This window comes from Acomys minous (assembly GCF_964271855.1).
Source record: "Acomys minous genome assembly, chromosome: 7".
Taxonomy (NCBI): Eukaryota; Metazoa; Chordata; class Mammalia; order Rodentia; family Muridae; genus Acomys; species Acomys minous.
Genome location: NC_140488.1, coordinates 44,709,029 through 44,734,457, shown reverse-complemented (window position 1 = coordinate 44,734,457; position 25,429 = coordinate 44,709,029). Strand labels below are relative to the sequence as shown.

Below are 25,429 nucleotides of genomic sequence, written 5' to 3'. Positions count from 1 at the left end.
CCCTACCTCACATTGCCACTACCATTGTGGCATCCAGGAAGTGCCAACCTGTGACACTCAGTCTCACTTTGCATTTCAGGAAAGGTGCATGGCTTTTCATTAGAATCTTGACAGTCTTCCAAGCCACTTGTCCCAAGGAAGTACCTGAATGAAATGACAGTCTGGCATGGTGGCAGTTACACATTTAACACCAGTTGACAATCACTGGCTTGGATTTCCACAATCTTAATGCAACTTAACCGAAGGAAAAAAACCCCACATCTGTCTACGGCAGCATTCTAGTAACACTCAAGCCTTTGTGACTACATGAATAGCACAAAGAAAGCCTCTCAAGTACCCAGCACTTTGCAGCCCTCTGTTCAAATGACTATCTCATACAGAGGGGACTTTTTGGCAAGCCCTGGCTGTCAGGGAGCTCTGAACTCCCAAGCCTGCTTCCCTCCAGCCTTTGGGAGTTGAGACCTGACTGTGTAAACATACACACTGCAGCCAGCGTGGATGCTGAAGCCACAGCAAATAGATGGCAGAAGCCTCAGAACTGACATTTGGGCAGCCCCCACCAATATGCTCTCAGAAGCCCTAGTATTAAAAAAGTAGGGCAGCAGAGCAGACGGAGCCCAAAAGTAGTCAGATCTATGACTGTACTCCAGACACGTGACATTGTTCCTCTTTGTGGACATATTTTTCAAGCTGCTAAATTGATCGTCTATAAAAACTAGCTATGGCCAAAAATGAACATTTTTTTTTTTTTTGCCGGGAGCTCAAGTCATTTGATTTAGATTATGAATCCGGAAATAGTATACTTTTTAATCACTGAAATGTAGCTTTGGCTCTTGCTCATTCTTAAGAGTTAACACACAAATCCAAACGGCCATTCTGACTTGAGAGGTAAGAGGAAAACCAACACAGTGCCTGGCACTCCATACGCATTCAACAAATGATTTATTTAATAGCGGGAAAGAGAGTGGGAAGAGGAAAGGGTGAAGGCACACAAGGAGGAAGGACACAGCCGCATGTACCGTATATCGTGACATCAAACTTTGGGGACACATACTTGTACCTTCTGGACTTTTGGTGTTCCCCAGAGCCCAGGCCACTTGACAACACTCATGAGGCCCTTTACTGGTCCTAGAATTCAGGACCTGGGCCACTACAAAGGCTTTTCCACAGGACTATTGTGTTTGATTTCCAATAACTCCTCATGTGTTCCTTCTACAGGATGTGATGGCGACTTTACAGGACCGTCTCTCCCTGAGGTACATTGAGCATTTTGCTCTTGTCCTGGAGTATACTGGGCCAGAACAGAATCACAAGTTCCTGATTCTTCAGGACAAGCAGCCCCTGGCTTATGTAAGTTACCCCTTTATCCTGGCTTTGTCACTGCATGTGACCAGTGCTAGAGAAGAACATCCAAGACACTGCTTATCTAGAAGATTCATCACGATGTAGTCAACCAGCTCCCAGAGCTGGAGTGTGTGTATATATGTGCATGTGTGTGTATGTATGTGTATATATGTGTATATGTGTGTATGTATGTGTGTACATGTGTGTATGTATATATGCATATATGTGTATATGCATATGTGTGTGCATATATATGATACATGTGCACGCATGTGCTATGTATATGTATTTATGTGTATATGTATGTGCATATGTATATGTGTGTATGTGTATTTATACTGCTGTGAATAGAACAAAAGGACTTATACATCACTCTTCCTTTTAGCTACAGACCAATGTTACCTAAGACAGTTAGTATTCATCTCCAGACAGCGACTGATGCACTGTGTGACCTAACAAAGGCATTTGTCTTGATCTCTATTGGCAACTGTCCCATTTTCTGGAAACACCACCTGCTAGAACCTTCTCCTTCCTAAGAAATTTGGCCTCTTAGATGAGGGCTGTGATACAGGAAGGTCAGAACTAGAATCAAGTGGTAGTTAGGAATGGACTTCGTTGGGTCAAGAATAGATTGCGCCGGGCGTAGTGGTGCACACCTTTAATCCCAGCACTTGGGAGGCAGAAGCAAGGGGAAATCTCTGTGAGTTTGAAGCCAGATTCATCTACAGAGTTTCAGGACAGCCAGGGCTACACAGAGAAACCCTGTCTCAAAAAAACAAAAAAAAACAAACAGGAATAGATTGCACATTATCTCCATCGTCTTCCAAAGTAGAAGACAAACTGTCTCATCCTCCTAGCCACACTGTATGGGGAAAGACTGTTGAAATCTAGGTTTGCTGGATGGCATGTCACCAATAGCAAACCACCAGGGAACATCAGAGAGACGAGCAGGCCAGCTAGTATTTCCTGGCATAGGGTGGGAACAAGCTGAAGGGGGAAAGTAGGAAGAAATAGTGTTTAGGAAGTCTGTGGAAGCCAAACAAAACTCATAAACCCAGCGCATCAAGATAGCACACTCCTGGAAGCTAGCGCGTGAGAAATGGGGGCAGGTGGATCTGTAGTATGAAGTCACCCTGGGCTACATACAGAGTACCACAGTAGCAAAGAAAAGAAGTTGAGCAAGCAGCTCATCAGTAGACCATTTGGCCAGCACACACCAGACTCTACGGATCTCTCTTGCTGTTGGGCATGGTAACACCCACCTGTAGTCCCAACCTTGGGAGGTAGAGGCAGGAGGACCAGAAATTCAAGGTCATCCTTGACTAGACATCGAGTTTGAATGCAAGGCCTGCCTGAGCCACATGAGACCCTGTCTCGAAACAAACAAATCAGATTCACACAGAGAAAGAAGGCAGTTTTCAAAAGATTCAAGTCTCAGCTCGAATACAATATAGGCAGGAGAGGAAAGGTGGTGCCTGTTTGGAGAGCTGAAGCACCTCCTAATCCCCGCCAGAACCGGAGTCAAACTGGCTTCTTGTCCCAAGTGGGATTTCAAACATACACCATATATATATGGAATCTAATATAATGATCCTTATTCTCCATCTTCCAGCTTCAACGATTACCAGTATATTGCCAGCGTGTTTCATCTGTGTCTCCAAATGAGCCTTTCAGGCTTTGCTTCGAACTCTCTAGGCATCAAGTAGTCTGTAAGATGTTAAGCCTGTCTGCAAGAAGAATTGGGTACATTCTCAGTAGCTCCCTCTTCCTACCTCCCATCTTAGCGCTTAGACCCAGTTCTTTTTGAGGAGCAGTGAGACAACTGGGTCTTGTCCTCAAACTTGTGATGATCATCCTGCCTCAGCCCCCCAATACTGGGACTATATAAGCATGAGCTACACATAGATCCCATTCTTGATCAAGACCATGTCCTAAATAAGTGATTTTTTAAAAAAATATATATATACTAGGCACAGGCAGGCATGGGACACACACCTTTAACCCTAGCACCCAGGAAACCAAGGAAGGGAGACCTCTATGAGTTCAAGACCGGCCAGCCTATCTATATAGCAAATTCCAGACCAATCAGGTCTACAAAGTGAGTCCCTGTCTCAAAAACAGAAAAAGCTTCATTGATAAGTTAACAATTTAAAAAAGAGTAATTATAAATGAATACTATAGTAAATGTTATGAATTGTTTAGTTCTTGGATTTTCTACTTTGGACTGAGGTTATCCATGAATAACTGAAATCAGGGAAAAGAAAACCTAGGACGAGAGACGAATGCTGAATATGAATTTCCCAGGTGAGCCTAGCTCATCCATAAGTTCTAGTCTAGGAAGCCACCAAGCTGCTGGCCACCTTCCAATCATTAATTCTACGGTTTCTTCCCCCACCCTCTCCCCCTTGGGTCTCAGGTGGTGCAGCGGACACACTATCATGGGATGAAATGCCTCTTCCGAATAAGCTTCTTTCCCAAGGACCCCGTGGAGCTGCTGCGTCGAGACCCTGCTGCTTTTGAGTACCTATACATCCAGGTAGAGTCTGACTTGGGGACAGAAAGAGACCAGTGAACAAGCAAGCAGGCAGGCAGTTCTGCCACCACAATGAAGTTGCTATGTAAGTTCAACTTCCAGGTTGCTCTGAAGGCCCTTTTCCTTTCTTGCTACTATTGAAGTCCATGGTCAAGTTGGCTACTCTGGTGACTTGAATTTGACTGTGAAAGCACTGTCTACTTGTCCGTGCAGAGCCCATCAGTTTTCAGAAGCAAGCAACCCTAGTAACTCTGGTACTTCCACAGAATCCCAAGGTTTAACAAGCTCTTTCGGGTTCCATGAATTCTCACCTCCCTCCCCCGCCTCCTCAATATCTTGGTTCACTAAGGAGATGATTGGGAACTCACTCCACTCAGAAACATTTATTGAAGCCATATTCTGGAACAAGTTTTGACATTCAGGGTTGAAGAAATGATAGAATTCTTTCACCAGAGGTCCTATATCAGTAAATATAACCTCAAACAGGGTTCAATATCAATAATGACATCCAAGAAGCGGTCTTCCAGCCCCACATGAGAGAAAGACAATGAAGGTGTCACAGAGGAAAAGATATGTGTATACTCTTAGCTGTAAAGAATGAACGAATGCTTGCTATGTAGTAAGATGGAAAAGGGGGGGGGGAACTCATATTCCAAGCGGGAGCCCTTGCATTTTCAAAGGCATGCTGAGGAGAAAAAAAAAAAGCAAATGATTTATTGCAGCTTCAGTACAGGATGTAATATAAGAAGCAATAGAAAATGAAATTGGAGAGCTAAGAACCAGGGAGTGAATGCTTGGTAGGCCGTGGAGAGTATAGAATTTATTCTGGTAGCTGGGCAGTGCTTCTCAGAACGGGGGCCCTGAACCAGCAGCAGCAGCAACTGGAAACTTGTTAGATAGGCAAATTAGATATGATTTGTTTTAACAAGCTCCATGAGATTTTTAAAAATGAAATAAAGAAAGCAAACAAACAAAACAACAGCAAGGCCTCATATACCTCAGGCTGACCCCAAATACACTGTGTATCTTGAGGATAACCTTGAACCTCTAACACTCCTGCTGCCACCTTCCAGGTGCTGGGTTTAGAAGCAGGCATTACCACATTCCGTTCTCCATGAGAGTTTAGTATTCTCCCTGCCAAAGCCTTTGAGAAGGTAGAACCACTTCAGGACAGTGGGTCCTTAACCACACCTGCACATTGGAATTATCTGGGAGGGGCCTGGAGAGATGGCTCAGTGGTTTAGAGCATTGGCTCTTCTTCCAGAGGACGTGGGTTCAATTCCCGGTACCCACAGGATAGCTCACAACCATCTGTAACTCTAGTTGCAGAGGCTCCAAGGCCTAGACACATATGTGGTATACAGACAATTATATAGACAAAACACACATACACATAAAATAATTTAAAAAAGGAATATCTAGGAGCCTTTTTAAAAAAGTATCTAGGGCCAGGTGTGGTGGCGCACGCCTTTAATCCCAGTACTCGGGAGACAAAGGGAGGCGGATTGCTGTGACTTCAAGGCCAGCCTGGTCTACAAAGGGTGTCTAGGGTAGCCAAGGCTACACAGAGAGACCCTGATTGAAAAACCAAAAAATTATCTATGATATATAATATATAATTTATATATAATTTGGAGTATTTACAGATTGGAAGTGGAGCCCAAACATTGATGTTTTTCAATTGCCTCGAGTTATTCTAAGGTATAGTCAAGGTAAAGAAATCTTGCTGAGGAGTGGATAAGAATGATAAAAGGAGAGTCACCTGGTTATCATCCAAAGGAAAAATGATGTCTAGAATCAGGGCTATGACTGATGGGGTGTGTGGAGTGGGATCCCAGGGAGATTTAAAGGCTTTGATTTGCTGAGTATCAGTAGCGATGGTATCAGTCCTTACATAGGTGAATAAAGACAGTGCCATAAATTTGGAGCTAAGTTCATTTTAGGGCATGTTGGGTTTTTGGTGCCCACAGAACATATGCAGCACTTGCTGAGAAACAAACAAACAAACAAACAAAACAACCCGTCAAACTTCATCTGTCTTGGAGGGTGACACCTGGGACTGTGCAATGAGAGACATTGTAGCTGTCCGTTCTGCCCTTTCTGACAACGTAAAATGTTAGGAACATTTCTCAGCCTCAAGTTCCTTTGCCAAACCTCTAGGGGGACAATGGATTCTGTGGTTTAGTTTGGTTCTCATTTTGTTTGTTTGTTTGTTTGTTTGTTTTTCCAGACAGGGTTTCTCTGTGTAACCTTGACTGTCTCGGACTCTGTAGACCAGGCTGGCCTTGAACTCACAGCAATCCACCTGCCTCTGCCTCCTGAGTGCTGGGATTAAAGGCATGTGCCACCACACCTAGCCTTGTTCTCATTCTGTTTGCCTTAAATTTCTTCACTCAAACTTCGAGGAATTGCCTTGGTTCTAATATTTTGGAATTTGATGAGAAGATCATGACCAGTATATTTCTCCACTCTGTGATAATATGAATTTCATCTGGATTTTTCCTTCTCAAAAAAAATCAGTTGTTTTTGTTTGTTTGTTTGTTTTACTAAGGTCTAATTGGCACATAACAGGATAAAGTGAACACAATGATAAATTGTCACTCAGAGCCATCACCACAATCAAAATATTGACCATATCCAATATTCACTGGCATTTCCTCAGGCTTCTTTGTAATTCATCCCCCACGCAGCCTCTGACTGGCTTTCTGTCACTATAGATTTGTCTTCATTTCCAAGAGTTCATACAAATTAAACCATACAATATGTATACTTATTTTGATCTGGCTAATTTTCTTCAGTATAATGATTTTGAGATTCGTCCATATTGTTGTGGGTATCAATAGTTCATTTTTCTTTTTGAATAGTATTCACAGTAGCATAATTTGTTACATATGTTGGACATTTTGGAGTATTTCCATATTTGTGCTATTACAAATGAAACTTCCATGAGTAGTCATGCCCAGGTCTTTGCATAAGCATTTGCTTTCTTTGCTCTTGGGTAAATAGCTAATAACAGAATGGTGTGATTAGTTTTCTGAAAGAATCTCTAATACTATTTTCCAAAGTGGTTGTACCATGTAGCATTCCCTACCCCTTCATGTTTGGTATAGAAGTTCTACCTTCTCCAGAGTCTCGCCAACTCTTGCAATAGTGAGTCTTTTTTTTTTTTCCACATTAGTCATTCTAATAGTGTATAATAGTACCTCTCTAAGTTTTCCATTTGCATTTTCCTAATAACAAGTGATATTTGATAATTTTCCATGTGTTCACTGTTGTGAATCTTCTGTGATGAAATGTCTGTACAAATCATTTGCCTGCCTTTTCATTGGGTTATTTGTTTTCTTATTATCAAGTTTTGAGAGTTCTTTATGTATTCTGGAAACAAGTCATTTGTTGGATATGTTATTTGCAATTATTTCCTCCCAGTCTGTGTCTGTTCTTTTTGGTCTCTAAACAGTGTCTTTCACAGAGCAGATGTTTGAATTTTGATGAAGTCCACTTTGTTAATCTTCTCTTTTATGGGTAGCATTTCTAGTGTCATATCTAGTAAATAGTGCATCTGTATGTATTGGGGTGTGAGTGTGTGTGTGTGTGTGTGTGTGTGTGTGTGTGTGTGTGTGTGTGTGTGCTGGCATACTGATAGAGAGTTGTTGAGACCCCAACATTGAAAAGCCTACCCTTTCCTCACTGAGCTGCCTTTACACCCTTCTTAAGAAGCAGCCTGTATAAGTAAGAGAACATCTAAATCTAGTGGGAAGACAGTTGCCTGCATATCTGTAGATCCTATTTCTGAACCTCTATTCCATCCCATTGATCTACCTGTCTATCCTTATGCCAGCAACACAGTCTATTGATAACTGGAGCTTTATAATAAGGCTTAAGATCAAGTAGTGTTTGTCCCCAACTTTGTTCTTCTTTTGAAAAATTGTTTTAATTCTAGACCATCTTGGTAATTTCTACTAAAAATCTTAATATGACTTGGATTGGAATTGCACAGAAACTGTAGATTGATTAAGAAAGAACTGATGTCTGAACAATACTGAGTACCCCCCCCGCCATGATCAAAGTATTTCTGCATTGATTGAGGTCTTTAATTTTCCTCAGCAGTGTTTTCTAAAGTATTGGCGTATGATTTTTTTTCACACATTTTGTCAGACTTATCTATTATTATTCATTTTGATGCCATTATAAATGATTTTTATATTTGTTTTACTGCTGCTGCTGCAGCTGCAGTTTTTGAGACTTAATCTAATTCTATAACTCAGGCTGGTCTGGTACTGTGTAGCCCAGGCTACTATTGAACTAGTGAGCCATCATCTTTCCTTAGCCTCCCAAGTACTGGGATTATAGGCATGAGCCACCGTACCGAGAAATAACTCAGCTTTGTAATTCAGCTTCCAATTGCTTATTGGTAGCATATAGAAATACATTTTTATCATGGTTTTTTTTTTATGCCTTGGAATTTTGCTATTCTCAGCAAATAGTTTTAACAGAATCTACAAATAGTTTTTTGTAGATTCTACTGATTTTCTGTATAGATAAATATTAAGTGTTGGGTTTTTTCTCACTCCCTCCCCTTTTGGATACAGTCTTAATCTTGACCAGGCCAGCCTAGAATTCACTGTGGGAGTCCAGGCTAAATTTACAGGCATGAGCCACCACACTTAGCTGAAGTGTCATATAAAAAAAAAAAACAACTCTTTTTCGTTGCTATAGTGATACTACTGTGGCTCTATAGTCCCTTAGCCCATTGTATTACAACCTCAAACAAAAGACAACTGTTCAAAGGAAGGTGGAGTCATTGACTGCCAGGGTGTTGACTCTTAAGAGTTTGGAAGGTTATCCTGCACTTGACTATCAAATACAAGGTGTTTCCTCGAAGATAGCATAAGGAATATTGACTCATCACTATTTTGGTCATTTGGGCCTCAAGGAACAGAATATCTGCTCCATCCCACAATCTACCTCTCACCCTGGGCTTCTGGATCAGAGCCCCACAGAGAGCCACCCCCAGTGTCTTTCCTTGTCCTCATCTGGACTAGTAGAAGAGCCTGGTATGACTAGTGGTTGAGTGCAGGACATCCTCTCCCAAAAGGTTCAGTGTGTCTTATAACAGAAGAAAGAAAGGGAATGACCCTGGTCTCACTCACACATAACCTGGACTCTTCTGTCCACTGTGTCTTATTGTGGACCTGCCACTAAGAGTCAAGCAAATAGTGTCCCTGTGACTCAAAGCTCCCCTGTTGTCTCTTCTCTTTTCATTTATCCATCATGGCTTGCTGGTGGTATGAGAGTTTTCTGGGCTCCAAGGGCATATATATCTAGGGAGCAGAGAGGAAAGGGATGTCTCCTTTAACTGGTGGCTTTGGTCTGCCCTCTCTCACAGAGTCGTAATGACGTTATCCGAGAACGCTTTGGAATGGACCCCAAGCCAGAGATGCTTTTGGGCCTTGCTGCCCTCCACATCTATATCACGGTCTCAGCCACTCGGCCTAGTCAGAAGATCACACTCAAGAATGTGGAGTGAGTTGCGAAAGGGCCCTTCTGGAGGGGACAGATAGCTTTGTTTAAGAAGGTACAATCGTTGAGCTGTGCTCTGCTTTTTAAGGTCACAACCATTCTGTGGGGGTAAGAATGTGAGTTCCCTGTGTCTGTTCCCCGTACGTTAGAGCTATAGTTTCTGCTGGGTACACGTGGCCATGGGTTGCCTATCCTTAGCCTTCATTTTCTTTTTTCTAGTCTCTGTTCTTCCTTCTTGCCTCTCAGAGTTACTCAGACTCTTCCTGACCATCTCCATCCCTTGATACCACTTTGTCTCTCTCTCTAATCTCTGGCTTTTCTTCTGTTTTTAGGAAGGAGTGGGGCCTGGAACCCTTTCTTCCCCCCTCCCTCCTGCAGGGCATCAAAGAGAAGAACCTTCGGAAGTCTCTCTCTCAACAACTGAAGGCCCACCAAATGCATCCTTCTAGCAGCACCAAGGTACCCAGGGGAAGCCATCGGGCACCATGTTCAAACACTAGAGACCTCAGAGGGGTCCTGGGTGGTACTCTGGGGATCCCACCACTCTTTCTGACTGGGGTTCACAGTCCACCATTCTTTCTTACTCAGGTACATATTTGACTTGGCCTCTGCATTCTAGGACACACCAGTCTTTGCCTCTGAGAGACTTCTTTCCCCACCTCCTCTGGCCCTGCTGAGCCTTCGTAGGCTGCTAAGACTCCATCTGCTTTGTGCTTCCTGCCCAAGAGGCTGGAGGATGGTGACAAATACTAGAATCAGCATGCAGATGTAGACAGGCAACACAATCACCCCCATGTATGCCACCCATTCCAGATTTCTTGAATTACCAACTAGCTTCCCTTTTAAGATGCAAATTTCCCCAGAGAGCTAAGCTATTCCCACCTTACTGTGCATGTTTAATCAGATTGGTTTTTTTCTTGGCTGAGAGCACCAGTGCTTACCACCATCTCCATAGCAAATTTTTTTTTCTATGCATCCTCAGTGCTCTACTGAAGAAAGCCTGGCTTTAGCCCTTGAGTTAGGCATAGTCAAGTAGGGAAATAAAACTATCATTCCCAGCACAAAGCAGCAGGTACTGGTGGTACTCAGGAGGTATTCAGGAGAGACAGGAGCCAAGCCCAGGCTAGGAGAGGTATGTTTAGTACCAGAACTGAGACCTGAAAGGGGGACAGATAAGAGCTTGTCTAGATGAATTACTAGAAGCAGTACTAAGAAGACTTTTCTGAGCTGGGAGATCCATATCTACAGAAGGCCAGTCATGGTAGCAGGGAAAAGAACTATGCAAAGTTCAGCCTATGCAAAGCTACAGAATATTAGAGGCATGGAGCTGATGGGGGCAAAGACAGGAGGGAGACTAAGAAGGTTAGCAGGAGCCAGTTCTTGAAAGGCTTTCTGTGCCATATTCTATAGGTACAAGTCTATAGGAAGCCTAATTCTATAGGCAGCAGGTAATCATGGAGTTGAAGCAGGAACCTGATGTGATTAAATTTACTATATTTTAGGATGTTTCCACTAACACTAGGTGGAGGTAACCGAGGGAAAGAAGCAGACCCAAAGCCCTAACATGGGAAGGAATGTCAAAACAATGGTATAGAGTGAAGGAAATGGATAAATCAAGAGGAAACCAGGGAGTAAAATAAACAAGATTTTGTGACTCTGGTGGCCCTCAAATGAGAGGATAAAGGAAGAGTCCTGTCTCTGGCTCAGTTGCTCCAGACATGATGACAGAGACCCGGAAGCTAAGCTGAAGAGAAGGTTTGGGGCTGGAGGTGCTCAGTATGAAAGCACCAAGTGGTACCTCAAGATGGAATGTGGTAATGTCAATGGGACTCTAAGGATCTGAGGGATCTTAGGAAAGATGCATAGATTAGGTGGATGTTGAAGTTGGAGGCATGTGGTAAGATTGACGCAAGAACAAATAGCGGATTGGTGCTTTAGGTATGGGGATCAAGAGGTCTGAGGAGGGCTTGGAAAGGTAGGTGGGAAGCTGGAGGTGAGAGCCATCCAACCTAGAATTCCTTCCAGAGTTACCCAGGCCCTTCTCATTTCCATGGAGTGGGCTGGTGACTAGTACCTGCCATAAGAAATTGAGACTACACTTGGAGAATGTGGGCTTGTTTCTCTGTGCTCCTCTGGATCCTCGTTTCAAACTGGGTTGTTTCCACAGGGCTCCGCAATTCAAGCAAAGCTCCAGTACCTTCGAATTCTGAATGAACTTCCAACCTTCACTGGTGTTTTATTCAACACAGTAGGCCTGGTCAGTGGGACAATGGGATGGGGCAAGGGGGCAAAGTGTGTACGTTGCGGGGAGGGGACACCAGCCCTTTGTTGAAGGGACAATTTGTTTAGTCAGCTCGCATATTCAAAATATCCACTGCCTCTCTGGATTCAACCAACTGCAAATCAAAAATAGTCGAAGAAAAAAATATGTGTTGGTACTGAGCGTGTACAGACACCTTTCTTGTCATTATTCTCTAGACATAACAGTATAACAACTATTTACACAATATTTGCACTGTGTTAGGTAGTGTAAATAATCTTGAGGTGATTTTCAAGCATACATTAGAGTCAGATGTGATGTTGTATGCTTGTGATCTCAGCACTCTAGAGGCTGAAGAACAAGGATCATGAGTTCAAGGTCAAGGCCATCCTGGGGCCTATGAGATTTTGTCTTGAAAGTACACAAGAATATACATGCAGACTATACCATTTTATATAAGGAAGTAAGCACCCATAGATTTCAGGATCTACAACAGAGTCCTGAAACCAATCCCCTGTAGATAATGGGAGCCAACTACATCTGCTTCCAATGACTCATATAAGTCCTTTTTTGACGCCCTCCCCCTCCATTCCAGAGTTTGACAACCCTTGTCTGTAAAGGGCCAGATAGCAAATATTTTTGGCTTTTGTTGATGGATTAAATGGATGTCTGTAGCAGCCAGTCAGCCTTGCTGTTTTAGCACGAAAACAACTACAATGTACGAACAAATGGATGCTGCATTGTGCCAGTAACTATTTAAAGACACAGAAATTTGAATTTCATAGAATTTTCGTGTGTCAAAAATATGGTTCTTTTGACTTCTTTCCAGCCTTTTAAAAAAATGTTTTGAAATTCTATTTTTAACCTTTGGGACATATGAAATAGGTGAGGGACCACATTTGACCCATGGGCCATAGTGTGCCAACCCCTGTTCTATTTCTTTGCCTTTGCATATACATACTTCTACAGTCCCCTAGTTCTGGTTTCCTGGGTCCCCATACACCCCTCTGCCTACCCAGCACCTGCACTACACATCACTGCTCTGGGGCAGGGCTCAGCTGGCACCATCCCTAAGTCGGCTCCAGTCTAGTTGACCCTGGTAAAAAGAAATTCAAATCATCTTACTGATTGGCTCCAGGTGCTTGTCATGCTCTGTGGAACACGCTGTCGAGCTAGCATGGCACACTGGAGAAAATCTGCTTATCAAAGTGCCTGTAGGCAGACATAAGAGGTTCCCGGGGTGATGCTAATAGCAGGGAGTGGGCCAGCAGAAGGCTTCAAGCAGTTTGTCAGCAACATTTAAGGGAATCCAGTCAGTCAGACCTACAAGTAGCCATTTGTACACTGGGATTTGTAGAACACTGAAAGGCCCCTGGCCCCTCCCTTCATGCACACATACCCTCAAATCTCTCTTCCACCATCCTACCATTGCACAAATGCCTACTAGTCATTCCTTTGAATCAAGGCTTCTGATTCACTACTAAAGTATAAATCTAGGGGGCCCTTCATGAAACAACCATGGATGCCTTAGGCAAAGCTGTTTTTCCACTTTGGCTTTGGCATTGGGTGAGAGGTGAAAGGTGGGGGGGGGGGCAGTTGGGGCATGTAAAAGCCAGACATAATGCTGCATAGTCAGGCAAAAGGACTGAGTAGGAGCTTTCCATGGCTTTTGCAGCAACTATGGAAAGTACCTACGGGCTTGATGAGGGAAAGTTCTCCAAAGGTACCAGAAAAAAAAAAAACATTCTTCTTCACCTACATCACAGTTTTGTTAAAACCAACCCTGCTGCTGCTCACTTAACTTATTGCTGTAGCTAAGGTTTGATTAGGCCGAGGATCTAGGATCCTGTACCAGGGAGGTCCTAGACCATTTCCCCCTCAAGGTTGCCATTTTAACCCTGGCACTGAGCCTCAGATATTTCTCCTCCCTTCCCTGATTCTTCACACACCCCAGAAGAACCAACATAATACACGCTTTCTCTTTCTCATTGCCTCTTCTGCCTGGACCTTCTCTCCACTTCTATCTGTGAATGTTGTCTGCCTGGCACCCTTGGGCACTAGGACGAGAAGCAGTCAGCCACCACTCTCCTAGTTGGACCCCGTCACGGCATCAGCCATGTTATTGACCTCAAAACCAACCTCACCACTGTGCTGTCCGAGTTCAGCAAGATCAGCAAGATCCAGCTGTTCCGGGAGAATCAGGGCGTGGCTCGAGTGGAGACCAGCATCATGGATGCCAAGGTAAGCCCTGCTTTGCAGTGCTGCTTCTCTCCAGGAACGCCCTTGAGGGACAAGGAAAGAGAGTTGGAGCAAATGAACTGAGGCTCAGTGATTCTGGGGTGCCTCGTCCCTAGAATTCTTTGTCTTCCTCTTCCCTTCTCCATCTTCTAGGACTTTTAGACCACCTTAGAGGACAGTCTGCATGTCTTAGTTACTGTTCTATTGCTGTGATTAAGATACCCTGATGAATACAACTTAGAAAAGAATGCATTTATTTTGGCTTTGCAGTTTTAGAGGGTTAGAGTCCATGACCATCATGGCAGGGAACATGGCAGCAGCAAGGCTGGCATAGCTCTGGCGCAGTAGCTAAGCACTCACATCTTCAGGCACAAGTCCAAGGAATAGAGAGCTAAGCGGGAATGGTGTGGGCTTTTGAAACTTCAAAAATCTACCCTTCGTGACACATTTTCTCCAAGAAGGCTATACCTTCTAATCTTTCCCAAACAGCTCTATCAACTAGAGATGACCAAGTAGTCAAATATATGAGCCTATGGGGACCACTCCAATTTGAACTACCATACAGCACTATGTAAGGCTATAAAGTGTCAGTACAACCTGAGTCAGTACTCCACAGAGAACTGGAGCGAGCACTGGGTGCTTCCCAAGCCATCATTTCACAATTATTCTTGTCACAACAACAGAGGCATTTGAATTTATGGAGATTATTGCGTCTTGTGCTTGTGATCCCAGTATTCAGAAGGCTGAAGCAGGAGCATTACTGCCTCCATAGTGATTCCATGTCCAGCCTACATGACATAGCTAGCTCATGTTTTGAATAAAAAGAAAATGCAATTTATATAGCTGGGTATGGTGTTGCATACCTGTCTGTATCCATAGCCACTTCGTAGGCCCACAGAAAGATTAAAGGAGGTCAGCCACCCTGTCCAGAGAATGCTGGCTACATAGGGAGGGAGTTCCTGTCTCAAAATGTTTGTGTGCATTCACTGTGTACAGGTGTGTGTGCACATGCAAGTGGAATCCAGAGGTGTCTCCCTCAGTTGCTCACTACTTGCTTTTTGAGATAGGATCCTTACTGAATCAAGCTAGACTGTCTGGCCAGCAAGGCCTTCTGTCTTTGCCTTCCCAGCACTTGGGTCGCAGATGCATTGCTACTGCACATTGTTTCCATGGATGCTAGGGGTGGATGCATGCACTTTGCTAACTAAAGCCAGCTTCCCAGCTCTTGGGGGAAAGTGCTTACAGCTGGTGAGGAAGCTCAATAATGGAGCAATTGACTAGCATGGGCAAGGCTAGCCCATGCTAGCCTTCCTATCCCATCCCTAACACTGAAAAAAAGAAAGAAAGAAAGGAAATCATACTCACGTGGAACTTCTAGATAACTGGAATATCCTTAGAGGATCTGACCACTGTAGGTACCTGCCTGTCTGCCTCAGGGTTTACAGAAAGAAATGCCTTAACCTACCTCTGCCCATCCCACATGGGTATTGGTCCGGGAGCACCCACTTTGAGATATGAAAGAGGAGTGTCTGAGCATGGATTCAGAGATGTGGGGAGAGGAGGAACAATGGGAACCAACTTCCCATTTCATGCCCCAGAGCCCAGCTCTCCTAGAACCCCACAGAGCCCAGCTCTTAGAACCCCAGAACCTTCCCCATAGATCAACACCTTCAGAATAGCAAGAAGCTGTCTGCCTGTGCAAGGCTGGCAGCAATGGTCAGCCACCGCCTCCACAGCACTCCTGTTTGAATACAGTAACCGTGACCAGTGTGGGCCAGGGGCAGGCCTGCCTGCCAGCTGGCACAGACACCCAGGAGGAGGTACAGCTTTCCGATCTTAAAGGATTTCCCAGGAGTACATGTTGTTAGCAGATTAAGAGGTGGGGTGTTTGCTGTTTCAAAAAAAAAGAACCAATTATTTGGTTTTGTCTTTGTAAAACCCAGGATGCTTTAATATATTCATTTTTCCACCTGTGAGTCGCAGGGTTCTCATTGTCTGGGGCACCTGCCTGGTGTTGAAGTTTAATTGGCTTGTGACCACTTTCCCAACCATTGGGTTCCCACTCTCCTCAGATGTTGTTGGGCAAAAAGCCAGATAAACTGGTAAGGAAAGAGGAGGAAAGACGGGGCATGCAGAGGAAGTGTGGCTTGTGGAGAAATAGACAAGGTTTAAAACAGAGAAACAGCCTTCAACTTTATTTTTTCAGCCTTCAATATTTCCATGAGCAAATTTTCCACATCAGTAGCACAATAGAAATCCCACAAGAGGTTTTTAAAAAAATCAAGACACCTGGACCCTACTATGAAAACTGATGAGTTTTTGGTTTTGTTTTGTTTTGGAGACAGTTTCTCTGTATAGCAATCCTGACTGCCTTGGAGCTTGCTTGGTAGACCAGGCTAGCCTTGAACTCACAGAGCTCCACCTGCCTCTCTGCTTCTGAAGTAGTGGGATTAAAGGTGTGTCTTCACCACTGCTCAGTGAAAACTGATGATTTTCTTGGGCTTTGGGGTGTATTTAATTTTTCATTTTCTCCAAATGATTTTGTAATACAACTAATTCGAAGACCTACCTATACGACCAGAGGTCTGGCAGGAAAGAGGCCAAGCCGGGGTCAGAATGTATCTCTTAAGTGAGGAGCCATCTGTTTATTTGTAGAAGAGATCCACCCATAGCCATGAGCATGAATGAACATTTCAGAGAAACTACGTTCTTACAGGGTGGCTAGAATCACAAGGACACATGACCCACCTAGACACAGCACCAGAACCTACGTAACTCCGGAATCACATGAGGTTCACCCTCTCAGGGAAGACACACACACACACACACACACACACACCCCTCTGGAATCACATGAGGTTCACCCTCTCAGGGAAGACACACACACACACACACACACACACACACACACACACACACACACACACACCCTCTGGAATCACATGAGGTTCACCCTCTCAGGGAAGACACGCACACATACATGCGCGCGCATGCCCAAATGCAAAACTAAAATAAATCTCTTTCTTAAAAAAAAAAACCAGTATGAAGTAAATGCCATAGATAAATGTAGTATGGAAAAGGGAATGAAAAGAACAAGAAGGAGTTAACCAGAACCAGCTTCCTCGAGAGGGTGTTTTAAGTTAGATCTTGACGTGATAGGCATGAATTAGCAGAGAGAAGTGGAATGTGTTCAAAGGCAAGGAGCAAGCACGGAAATAAGCAAGCCATATGCGCAGGTCGATAAGCATAGTTGCTTGGCTGGAAAGGAAAATAAGGAGAGAAGAGATTGGAGAGATTAGGGGCAGGCAGAACAAGTCCCTTAAAAGCCTCGGGGCCAGTTTGAGGAATTCTGATGCAATGTGGCTGATTAGTAGGAATGCACTGTAGGTCCCTGAGCAGAGGTGTAGCCGAATGAAAGCTGATTTGGACCAGCATGGAAGATGGGCAGAAGCGAGATAACCGTGAGGCCAAGGAGCAGATGTGAAATGTGTGATGGGCATGGGTAGCCCCCTCCTGTGTTGCCCAAAATCCATCTGTTTTCTTATTCCCACTCCTATTGCCAACTGACATATCCAATGTGCATGAAAGAACAGCGTTCAGTGTAAAGAACTCCAGCAGATCATGAGTAGATGGTGCGATACACTAAATAGAAGGTTGTACTGGTGAGTAAATGGCAGTAAAAGGTTGCCCCCCGCAAAAAAAAAAAAAAAAGTTGCAGTTTAGGAGTAAGCTGTGACCAATGGCCAGGTAAATGATATGAGTGCTCAAGGGGTAGCTGAGTTCAGGTATACCTAGTGAGGGAAGAGGTCCCCTTCTGTCAGAGGTCTAAGGGAGAGGAATAGAGTGGAAGAGGGAGGGAGGGTAGGAACAAGAAGATAGAAGCAAGGGGATAACAAATAGGATGTAATCTGAATGAATCATAATAAATTTTTAAAAAATTAAAAGAACAACTAACAGGCATGGTGGCGCACGCCTGTAATCCCAGAATTCAGGAGGCAGAGGCAGGCAGATCTCTGTGAGTTCAAGGCCAGCCTGGTCTACAAAGCCAGGCCAGGACAGCCAAGGCTACACAGAGAAAGAAAGAAGGAAAAAAAGAAAGAAACAACTAACAGAATGCAGAAGAAAACTTCGGGAAAGTTACCCGCTCAGTGTCATCATTGTTATGGGTTGTAATAGGATTTGCCATGTACACTTGATAGAATCATCCCCTCGTAAGTGTGTCTATCCCTTAGTGCCCAGAGCCTGCGACTGTGCCTTGACACAATGGAATAAAAGGTGCAGGTGCAGTTAAGATTGCTAATCAACTCCCCTTAGAATAGGGAGATGAGCATGACTTAGTCAAGTGGAGCTTTTGCAGTCAATAGAGTCATCTCTGCGAAAGAGAATCTGGGGAGGAAATTAGAGAGATGTGATGAGAGGACTCAGCTCACCCTTGCTGGACTAAGGACCAAGCACTGTAGGTGACTTCCAGGACCAGGGAAGGCAAGGAAATAGACTCAACTCTAGAGCACCAAAAGTGACACAGAAAGTCTTGCAGTTGATTTTTTAACCCAGTAACATGTGTATCAGATCTCTGACACCCAAGACTGTAAAGAAATAAATGTACATTAGGACACTAAATTTGCAGTCATATGCTATAGTGACAATAAGAAATGAATGCCATGAAATTTTTTAAATAGCAAGCACTCATATATTACATTTTTCCCTTACTTTTCTTCCTTTATTTTACTTTGGAGACAGGGTCTCATGGATCTCAGGCTGGCTTTAAACTTGTTATGTAGCTGAGATAACAAGAAGCCCATGAAGCCATGATTTTCTTGTCTCTACTTCCCACGTGCTGTGATTACAGATGTGTGTCATCGTGCACAGTTTAGATGCCACCACACCCAGGGTTTTGTATAGGGTAGGCAAACTGTGTATGTATTCTACTACCTGAGCTACATGCTCACCTTTCATCTGCTATAATAAAGATGGTATTGGGTTGATAAGCATGCTGTTTGCAGCCAACTTTTGTTACCAAAAAAAACAAAAAAAAAAAACCATCAGTGATGTCTGCTGTGTGGGTTACTAATCTGCACTCTAAGAAACAGGCACAGCAACATTGAATCCATTTCAACGTGAGCATGAAAGATGAATGGCAACATCATACTAATAGCTTGGTTGGAGTATAGACACCACAGAACTAAACAAACGCACTGATTAGAGCTTGAAAGAACTGGTCGAAGTTGTGCATGATGATGACTGCCTAGAATCCCAGCGCGTGGGTAGCCAGAATGCAGGGAGTTTAAGGTCAGGAGGTTACAAGATCAGTACAGCCATACACATGGAACCTTCCGTTTCAGCTGCCTGACTTTCCTTAGCAGAGGATATGTAAGTTAGAGATCAAACTTGTCCCATTGCCTCCTTAGATAGCCCCCTCTGGCCTGAGACTATTTTGGGAGGGTCTGCTAACACAGACTGGAGGGAGTTCTTTTCAACCATGACTAACCATAAGAATCATTTCCAAAGACTTTATTTGTTTGAAACAGGTTTTTTACAGTAATGCACACTGGCCTCAAAGGATGTCCTTGAATTTCTGATCCTCCTTCTTTCGCCATCCCAAATGATGGGGTCACAGGCATGCCCTTCTCCCAAACACCTGACTCACGTGTAAAGATTTCAAATCACTGGCTACTCCTGCTGTTCCTCCCATACCATTTAAATCAGCATTTCAAGGAGTGGATGCAAGTACAGCTACGTCTTTATGGACTGGGTGATACTGCTGTACAGCCAAAAGCTTGAGAACCATTGCTTTAAAGGGATATTTTGCCTACCCCCCCCAGCCCCCCCAAAAAGCTGTCTGGCTAAGCCCAATTAGCCTTCCCTACTGTTATGGAGGAAATAATTCCAATGGACTGGCCCCCTTGAGGGACCAGACATGGACCCCCATCTGGTACCCTTGCCTCTCCAGGCCTTGATTTCCCATCCTTTTCCTCTTGTCAGAGATGCTGATGTGAGCCAACCCTGTGCCAGGGCACCCCAGGAAGGAGATACAGCTGGAGCATGTCAAATTAATCCCTGCTGTAGCTTCTCTTGGATGGTTCAGGTCTTCAACTCCATTCTCTTTATCTCATTTTCCACTTGAAGATGGCCTGGATCTATTTAGTTTCAGTTCTCACTCAGCTTACTCGTTCATACTAGAGAGAGCATGAGGTAGTGTTCACATATTGTGCTCGAAGAGACAACAGACTGAAACAGACACCACTGGGCCATTACCATACTCCATTACTATAGAAGCACATAAGGTCAAAAAGGAAGCCATCTAAGGAATGTCCCATGGGATCCCTTGTGGCCCAGAATGTCTCCCATTCTCCTGATTGAGCTTCATTGCTCTAGTGTTTTCTGTATGGGCAAGTGTTCCATGAGGCATCATGATCATTAAAATCCTATTTAAGGTAAATGGTTGGTTTTGAACTTTTCTAAGAAACCTATCTGACCTCTCCTTCCCTTAATTCTATTTTTACCCCTGTTAGCAAAAGCCTATGCTCCTTTTACATGCTACGTTTAGCCCATGTTGAGTCCCAGTTGGCTACCTGGAAGAAAAACTACTAACGTGATGGACAGTGCTGTCCTGAGCCACCTGCCGAAGTGCTTGGCCTTAGAGCACAAGATTTGGCCCTCTTGCTATTTTATTGATGTTACTGGACTACCTGGGGATAAGCCAGACAGTCACACTCCAGTCAGTAATTCTGTCCATTGCCAGCCAACTCACCAGGCAGGTAGCTAAACAGTCAAAACGTAAGACTGTCTGCCACTGCAGCCAGTGTGTCGACAAGGGCCAGCCAGCCCATCAATCTGCCCATGCATCAATCAGCCACTCAGCCTGAGCATTGGGCAAATAGTCCTATTTTCTATTTGTCAGCTGATGCCATTTCCTCAAAGGAGCTTCTTCTAGCTTCTGAAACCAAATGTCACATGCCTACCCACACATTGCTCTATGACAGTCTGTGTTCTGGTAGCTCTGTAATTTCCCTTCATAGCTCTTATCACACTGTGTGGCCATATTTATTTCTGAGATTATTTGGTATATGAATTATTGCCAGTTACATTGTAAGCTCCACAAAGGCAGGGACCCGGTGGTTCTATTCTGGCATGAGTGGCTGTGACTGTAACTTGCTGATCTTTCTCTTCAGGAGGTGGCTCATCAAGGTGTCACAGCTTGCTGGGTTGTGCTGGCAGAACACAGAAACATTTTAACTAGCTGGAGCTTGGCAAACTAAATTATATGCCATTGGTTAAACATAAGGTGAAAGACAGTGATAATGGAAAGACAGCATAAGCCAAACAGGGCACGTGTGGTTGAAGATGTAGGATCCACATAGTGGGAAGATATAGGATCCATGTGTAGGAAGATGTGGGTCCAGATCCTGAAGAGCCTTGTAAGCTGTTGTAAGGCAGTTTGGCTTTCATCACCATTGACAGTGTTAAGTTACAATTAGAGTTGTGCAGTTCGAAAAATCCCTTGGGTAACAATAGGGCAGTGAAATAGGAAGACACTGGGGGCAGAAAAGCCAATGAGGGAGCTACTGGAGGTCCTTAAGTTACAGTGCCCCAACCCCTTCCTGATTATGAGATGTCACAGTTTGTATGATAAAACATACCTACAGATGAAACAACTTGAGACCACAGACACAAGGACCCACAGGCTGAAAGTCCCCGCCCCTGCCCCATATCTCAGCATCAGTACATATCTTGAGAAGTATGGAGCAGTCAGTGGGGTCCTAAAATAAAGCTATAGCAGTGTAAATGGTCATGAGATTCATGAATGCCCTGAGGCAAAGCTAGTGAATCTTATGTCCTCATAGTATGATGGCAGTGGCTGTCAACATCCCAACCTCTCTGTATCTTTCTGCTACAGTGACAGGGTGAGGGTAGAAAGTATATCTGATTCCCCTGCCCCATTCTACCCTTTTGTCTATTTGCCTTATGTAAGGCCAACCATTCTGTTGTGACTGAGATGTTTTCATTAAATGGAAATACAGACATCAGCAATGTCCCTTCCTAATTGTGACCAGATAACATTTAATCCATGGCTCCTCTCCTACTGGAAAAAAGAGTCAGTGCTCCTCAATGTGTATAGACTGTTCCTTTTTCCCTTCTGTGGTATTTCATGAATGTATGGGATGAATCATTAGTCATTAGGTTGTTCCTTCAGTGACAGTCCAAATGCCTTACTATGACATGCATTGGAACTGGATATTCAAGCACTAATGAATCAAGCTGGGTTTGGTGGCACTCTGGAGGCTGGGGCCAGAGGATTGCTAAAGATTGGGACCATTATCGACTACACAGGTCAGTGAAACCTGGACTATAGGATGAGCTCTTGTCTCAAAAGAGAGAGAGAGAGAGAGAGAGAGAGAGAGAGAGAGAGAGAGAGAGAGAGAGAGAGAGAGAGTCAGGGTTTCTCTGTGCAGCTTTGGCTGTCCCGGAACTCTCTCTATAGACCAGGATGGCCTTGAACTCACAGAGATCCTCTTGTATCTGCCTCCCAAGTGCTGGAATTACAGGCATGCACCACCACTGCCCGCCCCCTAAAAAAAGGTATTTGACTCATGAAACTATAAGTGCTTTGAGAAAAGAAGGGAGCTCAGGGAGAAATAAAATGAAACACTGATTCAGGAATCTCAATACAATAGTAAAAGATAATCCACCATGGGGAAGAATCAAGGGTTATAGATGAAGCCTGGAGCCTACATAAGGTACAAAGCTGCACAGGAAAAGCCAGGCAAAGAGCAGTATAGACAGGATTGGAAAGACGCCTTGGTGGTTAAGGGAACTTGATGCTCTTCTAGAGGACCTGAGTTCATTTCCCAGTACTCTCATCAGATAGTCCACAGCCATCTGTAACTCCAGCTCCAGGAGATCTGACACCTTTTGTGGCTTCCTCAGACACATGGAAGAATGCTAACACGCAGACACATAAACATAAATAAAAAAAATAAGGAAACCAATTCAAAACTGGCTGGAGATCACAGAACCAGAACATAGTGCTGTCTCACAGAAACAGAAGCCATGAGAAGCCTGTCAAAAGGGGAAGGTATTCACTGTTGACAAAAGCATCAAGGCTCATGAGAAGCGTGAGGGAGATGGCTCATTATTTCCAGGGCAGCCTGAGCTACGTCACAAAGCACTGTCTCAAACAAACAAAAACTAGAAAGTTAAGAGGTGTGTTGAATAGATCAAATCATACCCTGTAAGCTGAATTTAACCCACCACTTGCCTCTATAAATATTTATTAAAACACAGTCACAGCCATTTGTTTAGCTTATAGATTATGGATGGCTATTTTCACACTATGGTAGCAGTGCTGTTTCAACAAAACCCAAAGTGGCCTGTAAAGGCTAAAATATTTATTCTCTAACACTAAAAAAAATGCACAAAGTAGGACATGGTGGTAGAAGCCTGTATTCCAAGTATTTAGGAGGCCAGCATAAGAGAATCTCAATTCAGAAACAAGCTTGAGTTATGATCCTGTGTCAGTAATACATACAAATCAGCTGGAGACATAGGCTCAGCAGTTAAGAGCTCTAGCTGCTCTTCAAGAGGACCCAGGGTAGATTCTCAGAACCCACATGACAGCTTAAAATCATTCATAATGATTTTATGCTGTTCTAGGGGATCCAATGCCCTCTTCTGGTCTCCAAGGGCACCAAGCAAGCATGTGGTGCACAGACATGTGTGTAGGCAAAAATTCATACGCATAGAAAGGGGGAAAATTAAAATATATCAATAAAAACATACAAACAGGGTTTATTGCAGGCCAGGCTACCCTCAAATGCACTAGGTATTCAAAGGTGACCTTGAACTACTGATCTTTCTGCCTTCACCTCCAAACACTAGGACGATGGTCATGTGCCACGCCTTGACTGACTTTCCATTAGTTCCTTGTAAAGTCCTCTAGTAACCCCAAGGTCATGACTACTTCTCACCCTGTGACTCCCCTCTTAGTCTCCACAAGTTATTAGCTTACTTCAGTTTGATCCAATGTACTCAAGTGACATTTCTAAAATGACAGATGAGATGCTAAAACATTACTGTTATTTTACTGTGGGCATCTCTGAAACGGTTAAGCAGTTAAAGGATCAGTCAACAGAGTGTGAAAATGTTTCCCAAAGTGGGTTTTAAAACAGCCACAATTAGGGTCAAAAAAAAAAAAAACCAGTTGGATAGTAGAGTACTCGCCCAGAATGCACCAGATCCCAGATTCTATCTCTAGCACTCAAAAGGAAATAACAAGAGCCCTGTTGGTACGAGATTTCCTGTAAAAATGGATTGTTGAGGTCAATGAATTTGGAATACTAAAATCTTTTATATTTCCTGGACTACATTAGTTAATACATCATAGGAGCTGAGGATTCTCATAGCACAATTATCTGCATATCTTGTTTAACCTATCACCCTTAGTTCCAGGCTATGGAGCTCTTTTAAGGAATACCAATAAACAGCCGGGCAGTGGTGGCACACACCTTTGATCCCAGCACTTAGAGGCACAGGCAGGCGGATCTCTGAGTTCAAGGCCAGCCTGGTCTACATAGTAAGTTCCAAGACAGTCAGGATAAAGAAACCCTGTCTTGCAGGGTGGTGGCGCACGCCTTTAATCCCAGCACTCAGGAGGCAAAGGCAGATTGATCCCTGTGAGTTTGAGGCCAGCCTTGTCTACAAAGCCAAGTCCAGGACAGCCAAGATAACACAGAGAAACCCTGTCTTGAAAAAGGAAGGAAGAAAGAAAGAAAGAAAGAAAGAAAGAAAGAAAGAAAGAAAGAAAGAAAGAAAGAAACCCTTTCTTAAACCAAAACTAAACAAAACAACCTCCCTCAAAAGAAAAAGAAAAAGAAACACCAGTAAGGAATTGGAGAGGTTACTCAAAGGTTAAGAGCGCTGGCTGCTCTTTCAGGAGTCCTGAATTCAATTCCCAGCAACCACCTGGCAATTCACAGCTGTCTATAACAGGATCTGATGCCCTCTTCTGGTGGGCAGACAAAGCATATATATTTTTGTTTTGTTTTGTTTTAAAGAAATATCAATAAGCTGGCACAGTGCCTCACGCATGTACTTTTAGCACTTGTAAGATGAAGACAGAAGGATTTTAAAGAGTCTGAGGTCAGCCTGGGCAATTTAATACGAGGCTTACCAGACTGAGAATTCTGCATCGAAGGAAGGAAGGAAGGAAAGAAGGAAGGAAGGAAGGAAGCAAAGAAGGAAGGAAAAAGGAAAGAAAGGAAAAAATCAGTGGCTGTTTCCAGGCCACTTTAGAAAATACAAAAAATAGAAGGGAAATCAGGAAGGTCCAAGCAGGGATTGGACCAGAAAAAGTTTTGTCCCTAAAGTCACAGTTAGGAATCCATTCTACGGAGTGTTGTGTCCAGGGAGCTCGTTTGAATTTTGTTGGAGCATATGGAGAGGAGCAAAGGATACTGCATGCAGCCGAGGTACTTACATTCAAGGATATTCCAGGCCATCCCTCAGCCTAGCCTAGATTCGCAGCTTCACCCCCA

General features: G+C 43.8%; 1 protein-coding gene across 6 annotated transcripts in view; it reads left to right on the top strand.

Annotated features, from left to right (window-relative positions):
• Positions 1-25,429, top strand: part of FRMPD3 (FERM and PDZ domain containing 3) — a 152,040-nt gene that overhangs the window by 105,979 nt on the left and 20,632 nt on the right. For all 6 annotated transcript variants that reach the window (XM_084790925.1, XM_084790922.1, XM_084790923.1 and 3 more), the window contains 6 exons: positions 1,219-1,350; positions 3,761-3,880; positions 9,264-9,400; positions 9,730-9,856; positions 11,565-11,654; positions 13,719-13,898. In XM_084790925.1, coding sequence (XP_084647051.1) covers positions 1,219-1,350; positions 3,761-3,880; positions 9,264-9,400; positions 9,730-9,856; positions 11,565-11,654; positions 13,719-13,898 — 786 coding nt within the window. The remainder of the gene's footprint in view (positions 1-1,218; positions 1,351-3,760; positions 3,881-9,263; positions 9,401-9,729; positions 9,857-11,564; positions 11,655-13,718; positions 13,899-25,429) is intronic.